Source organism: Mauremys reevesii, linkage group 4 (assembly GCF_016161935.1).
Source record: "Mauremys reevesii isolate NIE-2019 linkage group 4, ASM1616193v1, whole genome shotgun sequence".
In the NCBI taxonomy this organism is placed as follows: Eukaryota; Metazoa; Chordata; order Testudines; family Geoemydidae; genus Mauremys; species Mauremys reevesii.
This window is the reverse complement of record NC_052626.1, coordinates 110,098,351-110,110,713: the sequence shown is the minus strand read 5'-3', so window position 1 is coordinate 110,110,713 and position 12,363 is coordinate 110,098,351. Positions and strand designations below refer to the sequence as shown.

The 12,363-nt window shown below is 39.1% G+C and overlaps 1 protein-coding gene across 1 annotated transcript in view; it reads right to left on the bottom strand.

The window, feature by feature from the left end:
* Nucleotides 1–12,363, bottom strand: part of CHID1 (chitinase domain containing 1) — a 254,131-nt gene that overhangs the window by 224,701 nt on the left and 17,067 nt on the right. Inside the window, exons 5-7 of the mRNA XM_039533487.1 lie at nt 11,700–11,744; nt 9,961–10,067; nt 6,797–6,858 (exon numbers count right to left, since the gene is read on the bottom strand). Of these exons, the coding sequence (XP_039389421.1) occupies nt 6,797–6,858; nt 9,961–10,067; nt 11,700–11,744 (214 nt within the window). The remainder of the gene's footprint in view (nt 1–6,796; nt 6,859–9,960; nt 10,068–11,699; nt 11,745–12,363) is intronic.

The window sequence follows — 12,363 nt, the reverse complement described above, 5'->3', positions numbered from 1 at the left end:
TGAATTGAGGCAGTTTGCACTCCAAATAGACAAATGGAGACCTGTACATTGTGTACTGCACACCTTTTTAGTCTGATTTTATGCAACTTAACTGCTTCAGTTAGAACAATGCTTTCTTTTCTATGGGAAAATAAAAGTGGCCCCTTTAAAGGCAATTCACTTCAAGTTTCTCAGATAAAAAAGGTTCAAAGTGTACTAAAAACCAATATAGTCTTGGGATGCACAGGCAAAGAGTAAAAGTCAGAGTTGAAGGAACGGACTGAAGATTATAGTAGGCTAAACAGGGGCAGGACCTCTGAGCAAACAGCCACAGCTCCAGCCAACATTGGAATACTGACAACATTAACTTTTTGCTCTCCAAAATAAATTAAAGATGACCATGACCGGTCCACTTTATAAGAGAAACAGAAAACACGATTTAAGGGGAACTTGAGCAGTCAGACTTTCAAGCCTTGGTGTGATCAAACTAGTGCACCAGCAACCTTCCTGCTCTTTTGAAAAGCTAGTTGAAGAGAAAGGAGACTCAAAGCTTTTTATAAACAGCTATTTTTGGACTCATAAGAACTCCACACTTCTTGCTCTCTTACTGATGAGGAGGTGGTGGTGGTTTGTTTGCTTTAGTTTAAAGTGACATCCCTAGATTCAAGAGCTTACAGAAATGAGTAAAGTGTGATGAACTGGGAAATGTCTTTTTTTTACTGGTATGGTTCATACATCTGTGTTTATGGTAAGTTATTTATTATGGAGTTAGAGCAAAAAAGAGTTCTTAGGGGAACCAAGAAGGAAAGGCAGTACAATGGCCTAGCTAAGGTGCATCCCAACACACACAAAGACACAATAGCTAGATTTACAGCCATGAAAAGGCAACTCCTCGGTCTCAATGCTGGTGACACAGCTCTTTTGCCAAGGCTGAGAAAAAGAGAGATCAAAGGGAATGCTAAGCAAATCACAGGGCCTCAGGCCTAGAAAAGGGAGGGGGTTCAGGTGAGCTGAGAAAGGCTGCCAGGGACCCTCACTGAGAACTGACAGTCTGGCAAGGACGCACACCATGCTGCGAGCAGAACAGCCTGTTTCTCCTAGCCAGAGATGGAGCTCAGCTGGGCTCAGAGGAACTTGTAAATGCTTATAAGGACAGATTAAGGTGTACATAAGGGAAAATATGCAATTAGAGACCTTTATCATTTTTATTCTTTTCTCTGTATGCTTTGTACCTTTGGGTGAATAAATAAATAAATAAATAACTATTTGTGGGTTTTTTGAAGATTTTTTAGTCACTTTAACCACTATTGCTAATCAGAGCTCCCTGAAGCGACAGGGCTCTCACACACAGAACAAAAGCAGTTGGGCGAATCACATTAACACAGCTGGGAAAAGAGGGTGGGGGCTGCCACCTACAGACCCTGGCTGGAGTGGTTGGACCCAGAGTGAGGTGGAGAAAGCAGGCTGGTCACCTATGGGGTACACCTGAGAGGAACTAAAGGGGTCCAAAGCCCAGTTCACCCTGTAACCATGACAATAAGCCATGCAGACGTTGATTCTAAACAAAGGAAACGTCAAGCGTTTCAGCTTGCAAAATTATTTATTTGTATTATGGTAGTGCCGAGAAGCCCCATTGTTTTAGGCATATGAACACACACAGTATAAGCTCCTTGCATAGGGATTGTCTTACTATCTATACTGATACAACCAAAGGGAAAAGAGGCACAAAGAGATGAAAGAAGTTGCCAATGGTCACAAGATCAGTGGCTGAGCTGACAATGTTTCAGATGCTTACTTCAGAGCTCTATCTACTGGACCATGCTGCTGTGTTAGGCAGCAATTATTTGCTGGAGAGAAAACTGAAGAACTTGAACTAAGTCAGTTGTCAAATATCCTTATCCTTTGAATTCTAGCAACAGGGAAACATATCCCTAAATTCCTGAAATTGGACACACCACATACACTGGATCACTTAAGAGTTCTATGATACCTACACAGGAAAATAGGAAGACAAAAGATGCAGCACTATCATTACTACCCTCTCTGATATGCATTGTTAGTGGCAAATCCTGAAAGCAGCTAAGGCCGTAGGGACACTTACTCAAAGCTATTACACATTTTATCCTTAGAGTGCCACCACATAGACAAGTAAAAAGTTTGTGTCTCAAGAACAGTTGCACTAATCCCAGCAAAATTCAGCATTACCTATCAAGAAAATGTCTCTCTCTGTGATATTTGCTCAACTAAAACCTAACTGGAAGACATGGTTTGTACCAACTAATCCAACTTGGCTGAAATGTGGGCTAATTTTGTGTTTAAATCATTGTTCTAATTATGCTAAATCCTTTGCTTGCTAGGTTCCTTACCTCTAGTGAACTATGGCCAGATTTACTGTATATCTAGCACTCTCCCTTTTGGCGGTGGCAGGGCCTGGGGTAAATCAAACACTGTCCAGAGTGGGGCTGTTTTCCCCCCGCCTCTGTTTACTTATCAGTATTTTCAAGGGGCAGGCCCAAGGAGTGCTCCCCCACCAAACAAAAAGAAACCAATTTACAAACACAAAACAAAGGAGGATACCTTTCCCTACCCCTTTGCTGAGGGAGGGGATGTCCTGTTGTTGGCTCCAGGGTATCAGTCTTTCCCCTAAACAGGCACTCCGTTTTGGTTGTTTACCCTATGGGGAGGAGAGAAGCCTCTCACCCTAGCGAAGCCTATCTTCCTGCTTCCACTCTTATGTTCTAAAGAGCCTCAACAGGGTCCAGGACTCTGCCAGCCAGTGCCCACCCCTGAGAACTGTTGTCTAGGGGGACAGGCACCTGGAAGAGGAGAGAAAGGGGTAGAGAGCAAAGCTGAAGCTTCCCCCAGAAATGGAATTCCAGCTAATTGCTCCTGATCCTTATTTCTTCTGTTTCCTTTTCCCTTTTGTCTCTGTCCATCTGCTTGTTCCAATTGTGCCAATCAACTGGGATGAGAATGGGTCACTCTAACTCCACTAGCCCAGCAGCAGCTTGTCTCCTCTCCTCCCTCTCTCTCTCTCTCTCACTAGAGGAGGCATTTTAAGAGGTCTCAGGCAGCCCTTAATTGGACTCAGGTGTCCCTAATTAACCTGAGGTAACCCCTTCTCAGTTTGTAGGGAAAAGGGCCTTTATCATCCTCGGACTAATATACCTGATTCCACCACCCTCTTACAGTCATTGAGCCTGACTTTGTCATACTAAGTAATTTTAGTAAGGTACCAGTGTACACAGTCATGAGCACTATTAGAACTTTAATGAGCCTTAAGATTGGAGTTAATATTAATACTGCAAAAAGCTAGAAGCAAAAAAAAAAGATACAATAAAAAGCTATAAGAATCTTTGCTAAATTTGGTAACTAGTTATGGTTGCATTTCCCACCATATTTCTATGACCTATTCTGAGAGAATTACTGAAAATGCTAAATGAATATTAAATGGTTGCATAGGAGAGCTGGGAAGTCTACAAATATTGGAATGCTAGAAGCAGAAGGAAGAGAGTTTGATGTGCTATTTAGGTACAATTAGGAGTAATGGGATGAAAGGATGGAATTGAGAAAAAGAAAATTTCTGACAGCAAAGTCTATTAGGCTGTAGAATGGCCTACCCAGGCAACCAACAAGCTGTATCACTAAAGGGATTTTAATTTGGAATTGACCAAAACACTACAAAGTGTACTGTATGGAATAATCCAGCATTGGGAGCAGTACAGAATGGTCTATGAGCTTTTTTCCATAATGCTATGCTATAATATTAGGAAATTTAAGACATTTCCATAGCCAATCTACTTCCTCCTTACAGCTGACATACCACAAGACCACTGGAAGGATCAATCAGAAAAAACAATTTTGTCATTTATCACATTAGTATTTAAGTGTTCGTGTATTTAGGTTTAGAACTGTTGTGTTCTTAGTTACAGCTCTGCAACCCTGATCCCTTTTCAAAAAGCAGAATTTTACATAACTTCAGCAGATCCTGTTGTCAGGTAACTAATGTGACATCTGTTACGTATTTCTGCATTTGTTTTGACACACATGCACAATTCCTGCTGGTCAGTTGTTGGCTGCTATAGCCAACAGGGAGTGGTGCTTAAAGTCAGCAGGCTAATTTACTCTTACAACATAACCAGATTCATACTACAGTGTAAGAGTACCAATCCCATAAGGAAGCCAGATCTCCTTGTTGTCTTGCCATCCGATGGCTTGGGAAATAATCTGATAGCAGAAGCTAGCTGTTCCTAGGAGCACCACTATGATGGTACAGATTCTTCAAGGTCAGATTCCAAAAAGCAGCCAACCCTACACTCAGGGAAAGCGATGAATTGCTGGGAAATCTGTACTAAGTACTTAGCAGAATTAATATAGATCCTGTATATGAAGCATACATAATTACTGTTCTATCAAGGACCTACGTCTCTACAGGACAGGGATTCATTCTTGTGCCAACATCCAACTTCAGCGCTCCTTGCCTTCTGATGTTCTTTCACTTCTGAAATACAATCCCTTGAAAGTCAGCTGCTCTACAGTAGGAATTATGTTACAATACTGCCACTATGTGGACTAACCAACAAGGACATGGAAAACTCTAACCCTGTACTTTTCTGGTAACCAGCAGCAGACAACTCATGCATACTCATGACACAAGTACACAATTTTACCCTGATGCTTGAGGTAAAATTAGTGGACACTAAAGCAAGACACTATGAACAAAAACCAATCCAAGAGCAGGCTTGCCTGAGCACTGTGTTAGCTTAATTCTGCAAGTTAGAAGGTTAGGGCCAAAATCACTGATATGGTTGCAAACTGCTGAAAGTCCGCCAGCCCCAAGAATGGTGGAACGAAAGTCTACTGTCGTACCGATACCTGGGCAGAGTGACCTTAGATCTATTACTTCTGATCAATGGTGGCATTAAATACTGTGACTTGAGTTCCAGGGGTAAAACGAAGATATGGGCCCCACAACTTAGGCACAATTGAGAGGCACTGTGATCTTAAGGTGGAGAAGGGTGTGTCATCTCATGGCCACAGTAACAGCTAAATTCTTATGGCTACTGTACACAGGCAAGGTTAATGAAAAAACAGATTAAGTGGCCCCAGCAAAATGCAGTGGGGAAATGCATAATAAAGGCTACAAGTAGGGGTTCTGAGTGGAAGTCTGACAAAGGGGAGCCAAGCTCAACTGCCTGGAAACTCCAACACCAGAACTGTAAAACACAAACCCACTAATTTGTATACAAGTAGGAACTTTTTATCCAAGCTGTATTTTGGACCACTTCCAAAGAGAAGGAGAACTGCGATCCATTAGATCTGCTCCCTCTAATAGCTTTGCCAAGGTCAGTGAGATCTATTTTAAGCCTCTTAATCAGCATGGCTAGCAAAAATGGATAAGCATTAAAGATATGTAAAGGTGTGTTAACAGTCAACTTCATGAATAAAAAAACCTCATAACAATGCAGACAAATAGCTTCTGTTTCTACTATGAGGAGCTTCCACTGCTCTTGAAGTAATGGAATAGTATTTACTGTATCAATGTGGAGAAAGTTGATGCTGGCGTACAATGAAGGCAAATTACACTTACGCTAAGAATTAAACTCCATAAATCACCCAAAAATCTTACAGAAGTGTAGAGAAAGCAGGCCTCATTTTGGAAGCATACCAAATAAAGGATACTCTCCCCGTGTAGTTTAGCAAACAACATTTCCTGTAATGTTTAATCGTGTGTTGTTGGCAATTTAGCCCTCTGAGTTCATGTTAACATATTTAAACTGGTCTGTAGTTGGTGTTAAAGCTACTCAATGAAATAATATAAAGTCAATCTTACTGTTTACACAACCATAAGAAAGTATCAGAGGGGTAGCTATGTTAGTCTGGATCTGTAAAAAGCAACAAAGAGTCCTGTGGCACCTTATACATGTGATGTGTCTGACGAAGTGGGTATTCACCCACGAAAGCTTATGCTCCAATACATCTGTTAGTCTATAAGGTGCCACAGGACTCTCTGTTGCTTACAACCATAAGAAAGTAACTGATAGACAAAACATCAGCTGTAGTAAGTTATCCTATCCTCCAAAGCACTTGCAACCCCTCCCAGCTTCATACGTTCAAGTTTTTTCCACTAACTTAGATCCGTTAATATGTTAGACAAAACATGTACATGTTCGAGTTAATGTTGTATGGTGCAGTGCTTATCCATTTTTTGTGCACTGGGATTTACTGTTGAACTGAACTAGAGTTTGAAAGGTTATTAATGTGGTATGAAAGTCTCATAACAGTGGATTAAGGCCTGAAAAATAGCAGTGTTGGGTGCAACTGATTTAACTTGCAGTTTCTTTACTTTTCAAGGTTTCCATTCTGAGGAAACAAATGAGCAACTTTAACTGAGTTCACAAAAAATGGGTATATTTTCACTGCAATCAGGAGACAACCCAAGATACTGGGTACAAACACAGGCTGCAGCCTGTGCCATTACAGTTATACTGCTATTTTTAGCAAGCTAGCTTAATCAAAGCTAGCACAGGTGTGTCTACATGTGCTGCAACCACGCCTCTTAATTGCCATGTAGACACTCCTACTGCATGCAAATTATAAGGCAAAGAGGATCCTTGAAGGTTACTGGCATTCAATTAGAGGAGCAACAAGTTGGTTAGGGCTTGTGTACAAATAAAACACCAACAGTGCAAATATAAAATTCAGATCTATACGGATTAATTACAACAGCTTTTATACAATTTTTTAAAATGATATGTTGGTTTTATACTACAGAAGCCACTTTTTCAATCACTGCATCCTAAAGGCTCATACTTACGTCTGTTTTTGATTTCCCAGCTGACTCCACACTTCAACTACGTATCCATCAAAATTTTCTTCCTAAAGTGAATTGGGAACAATTCAGTGTAAGTTAGAAAGCTTCAGCTGTCATATTGTTATACTAATACCATAGAGATTAATATATTAACTAATAACCAGTCTCTGCAAACATGTATTGTATTCCCTTCTCCACCCTCCCAATCATATTAATTTGTACATGTAGAGCAAAGAATATGTTCACACACTGCATACAAATAAAGAGAAAGGGCTATTTTAGTCTCACTGCAAGGCAGGTCTTCCATATCTCAAATCATTTTTGTAGCTCTCTTCTGAGTCCCTTCCATTTAGGGTGGTGGAGGGGAAGGGGATGTTGTTTTGAGGTTTATTTTTTGTTGCTTTTTGGTTTTGAAGAGTTTTGACTTCACAACCTGACAGAGTATTCAGTGATGTTTCACTAATGCTACATGAGTAATATCTCCCTACTTCCGCTTTATAGTCCCCTGCTTATACATCCAAGAGTGCATTTGTTCTTCGCCACCACAGACACTGTCAGCTCATGTTCAAACTGGTTATCCACCATAATCCCCAATTTCTTTGCATCACTGCTTTCCAAAACACACTACCCCTCTCCTTCAAACGTGCTGTTCAGTCTTTGTTTACACAAATATAAAATTAAATAACATGCTCTGAAATACAGCTGAATTCAGCTGAGCCCAGCCTACCATCTGATCCATATCACTTTGTGGAACTGACCATTTACTGCTCTACCAATGTCTGTCATTGGCAGACTTTAACAGCAGCAATTTTCTATTTTCTGCCCCATCATTCTTCAAGATATTGAATAGCATTGGGACAAAAGCAGATACCTGTGGGGCCCTGCTAAGAACTCATTAGATGGGGATTCCCCATTTACAATTATTTTGAGATCAGTCGGCCAGTTTATAATCCATTTACCATTTGCTATGTTGATTCCTAGTGCTAGTTTTAAATAGGATGTTATACAGTACTAATCAAACACCTTACATAAGTAACTAGTATAACAGATCTTTGTCAACACTCTTTAATCTCAAAAAGATCTGTGAGACAAATTTGACAAAATCCATTTTCTATAAAATACATTACTAGCATTAATTATTCTACCTTCCTTTAATTCTATAAAGATTGTATTCTTTAAAAGCTGTCCCGTGATTTTGCCCAGGACTGATATCTTAATAACTGGGTCATCCCACATTAGCTTTTTTCTAGGGCTGTCAAGCAATTAAAAAAATTAATTGCGCTGTTAAACAGATAGAATACCATTTATTCTATGGTAAATATTTTGGATGTTTTCCACATTTTCAAATATATTTATTTAAATTACAACACAGAATACAAAGTGTACAGTGCTCACTTTATATTTATTTTTATTATAAATATTTTCACTATACAAGAGATAGTATTTTTCAATTCACTTAATACAAGTACTGTAGTGCAATCTCTATCACGAAAGTTGAACTTACAAATGTAGAATTATGTACAAAAAATAACTGCATTCAAAAATAAAAAAACTGTAAAACTTTAGAGCCTACAAGTCCACTCAGTCTTGCTTCTTGTTCAGCCAATCACTCAAACAGATGTGTTTACATTTGCAGGAGATAATGCTGCCTGCTTCTTGTTTATGATATCACCTGAAAGTGAGAACAGGAATTCGCATGGCACTGTTATAGCCAGCATTGCAAGATATTTATGTGCTAGATGTGCTAAAGATACATATGTTCCTTTGTGCTTCAACCATCATTCCAGAGGACATGAGTCCATGCTGATGACAGGTTCTGCTCGATAACTATCTAAAGCAGCGCAGACCAATGCATGTTCATTTTCATCATCTGAGTCACATGCCACCAGTAGAAGGTTGATTTTCTTTTTTGGTGGTTCAGTTCTGTAGTTTCCGGATCAGAGTACTGCTCTTTTAAGATTTCTGAAAGCATGCTCCATATCTCTCAGATTTTGGAAGGCACTTCCAATTCTTAAACCTTGGGTCGAGTGTTGTAGCTATCTTTAGAAATCTCACATTGGTACCTTTTTTGTGTTTTGTCAAATCTGCAGTGAAAGTGTTCTTAAAACAAACAACATTCTAGGTCATCATCGGAGACTGCTATAACATGAAATATATGGCAGAATACAGGTAAAACACAGAGCAGGAGACATACAATTCTCCCCCAAGGAGTTCAGTCACAAATTTAATTAACACTTTTTTTTAACGAGCGTCATCAGCATGGAAGCATGTCCTCTGGAATGGTGGCTAAAGCATGAAGGGGCATACGAATTTTTAGGACATCTAGCATGTAAATACCTTGCAATGCTGGCTACAAAAGTGCCATGCAAACACTTGTTCTCACTTTTAGGTGATATTGTAAAGAAGAAGCAGGCAGCATTATCTCCCGTAAATGTAAACAAACTTCTTTCTCTTAGCGATTGGCTGAACAAGAAGTAGGAATAAGTGGACTTGCAGGCTCTAAAGTTTTACACTGTTTTCCTTTTGAATGCAGTTATGTAACAAAATAAAACAAAAAACTACATTTGTAAATTACACTTTCATCATAAAGAGATTGCACTACAATACTTGTATGTTGTGAATTGAAAAATCTCTCTTTTGTTTATCACTTTTACAGTGCAAATATTTGTAATAAAAATAAAAAGTGAGCACCGTATACTTTGTATTCTATGTTGTAATGAAATTGATATATTTTAAAATGTAGAAAAACATCCAAAATATTTAATAAATTTCAATTGGTATTCTGTTGTTTAACAATGCAATTAAAACTGCAATTAATCACAATTAATTTTTAATCGCCATTAATTTGCATTAATCACATGAGTTAACTGCACTTAAAATCGACAGCCCTACTTTTTTCTAGTCCTCTAGAACTGCTGCAGCATGCTAAGAGATTCACTGAACAGCTTGGAAAGCTCTTCAGCTCTTTTAGAGCTCTTGGGTGCAAGTTGTCCAGTCCCGCAGATTTAAGATATTTATGTTTAGCAGTTACTGTTTAACATCCTACCTAATTACTATTTGAATAGAAATGTCATTATCACTATAAGATGTGAAGGTATCATCCAGCTATAAGGGATCGATAACAGGTATCCCACTGATTAACTCATTTGTATTAGCAATGGTTTTACCTTGGCTATTTGCACCATGGTCTTGGAAAGCTCCTCTATCTCATCCTCACTGCCAAAAACACTCTCAAAATCTTGGTAAGTCCAGCCATCAAACAAAATCCGAGGAACTGAGATGAAAGAAACAAGTAATTATGAAAATTACAACTGCTCTGATTACACTAATAAATTCACAGGAAAATCTCCCATATCTAAAAGTTTTGCTTCTCTACTTTTTAACTCCAGTTAGTATAGATAAGCAAATTGCTCATGCAATCTTGTCCTTTGTTTCAAAGGTGGGTCATTGAAGAATGTTGACTCAAAGTAAATACTTCCAATGGAGAACCAGTTAGTAGCAGGGGCTGTAAAATCACTCTTAAAGGGATGCCAGCTTGAAAATCGTGTCTCCTTCTGGAAGTTTTGTACCTATTATTGACACAATGCTTAAGATTACTATACTGGAAAGATAAAGAATTTTACTTCTAAACTTTAGTTTGTTACCTTTGTGAGTTTAGCAGCACTGGGTCTAGTCAGTTTCACTGTTTTGATTATTTCTAGCACTCATGACAACATTCTTGTATTCCTTCTTTGGGGAAGCTCAGACATGCTCTTCCCCAAGCTCCATAAAACTGTTTACTAGCTCTGCCCCCATGTTACTAGAAGTGAAGTCACAACAAGCAAGCAGGAAAGGGAGCTATTAGGGAGGCTGGCATCCAAGGTGGACCAGAGAAGGGTGTGCCCCCAAGTGGAAAACCATTCTAATCAAAGGAGCAGAAAGGCTTAGAATTGATTTAGGTTACTAACGAGAATTAGGACATATTTAAAAAGTTACTTCATCAGAAAGTTGTATTTTAAAAGACATACACCGCTACCTTGATATAACGCCACCCGATATAACACGAATTTGGATATAATGCAGTAAAGCAGTGCTCCGGGGCGGGGGAGGGGCAGGGCTGCACACTCCGGTGGATCAAAGCAAGTTCAATATAACATGGTTTCACCTATAACGCGGTAAGATTTTTTGGCTCCCAAGGACAGCATTATATCGAGGTAGAGGTGTATTTAAAGAGTTCACATTGAGGATTCTTTTAATTTAAATGAATTTCACCCTTCTGCAATCCACTCTTTACATTCTGACATCTTCATAAAACAAGCATGCCAGTCACTGGCAGGATCATGGAGTAGGCAAGGTGAGCTGTTTAGCAGATGTATCTATATCAATGTTTTCCAATTTTTCTAAAATAGGAAACTGTTATAGAGACCTCAGACTTTCAGGTTAAGAGAAAAATGCAGCAGTCCTCTACATCATCATGCTAGACACTCTAACTGGATCATCAGTTTGGTTCTCTAACCAGAGCTTAAGAGTACTGTGGTCACAAGGCCAACCTCTCCCCCAAGAACATGGCAGTCAGCTCTGAAGGAATTCTCATCCAGAAGTAAGATGGCAGGAACACGGAGTCCCAGAGTCTGAACCAAGAAAAAAAAGTTGGGGAGGAGGGGAGAAATCTCAGGAGAAAAACCTCAGGGCACCAACAGGTATGGTATCTCAATTACTGAGCTACCAATAATTAATTGACCCAAATAAAGCTAGATGTACTCTTTTATACTTTTTTTTTTTCAGTCTTTTCCCTTAATAGCCTGTGCATGAGGACTATTTTGCTCAGCTAACATCTCCCATCCACATACTCCTGAAATAAAGGCTTCCTTGCCTATGCCAATAACCACAAGCAGAAGACTACAAGAAACTTAAAATGCAGCCTCACCTATTTTGATGTTTTTAGAGTTTTTCTTGACATCCTTTATCCAATCTGTCAAACAATGAAACAGCTGTTAAACTAAGAACATACCTAATATAAATATCTATAATGTCTCTTTCAAGAGATATCTTCAAGTAAAGTATGTAGTTTCATTGCAACTCTCCTCCTCCCATAAGAGAAAATGTTACTGGCTCACAGGTCATTCTATTGTGAGTACAGCCTTACTGATATCTAGAGAATAAAGCTAGTTGCCCCATTCCGTCTGGAAACCAGTGGTTCAACATTTTTACCTTACAAAAGTTTCCCTTGCCTTTCATATGAAATGCAACAGCATGTGGTCTGGCTCATTTGTCACGACAACCAGATTGCAGCATATTGAGGCTTTGATTATTTTTGGAGGCTTCAATCATCCTTTGGGATGAACAGGCTTAAATAAAATGGTATTTTTAGTGGCCTGTCCCATTTTCATAAGGATCATTTTATTGATTCATTATTTGGTCTGAAAATGATCAGAATTAAAGCTTGTTCAGAATCGGTCACCAGAGATGATATTTCAGTTGAGATAACTTTACATTTGCCGACACCTAAGCCATTATCAAATTTTAATTTTAATAGCATAAAGCCTGAAATGTAACCTGACTGTAGAGGCATGTATCCCAAAATACTTTAC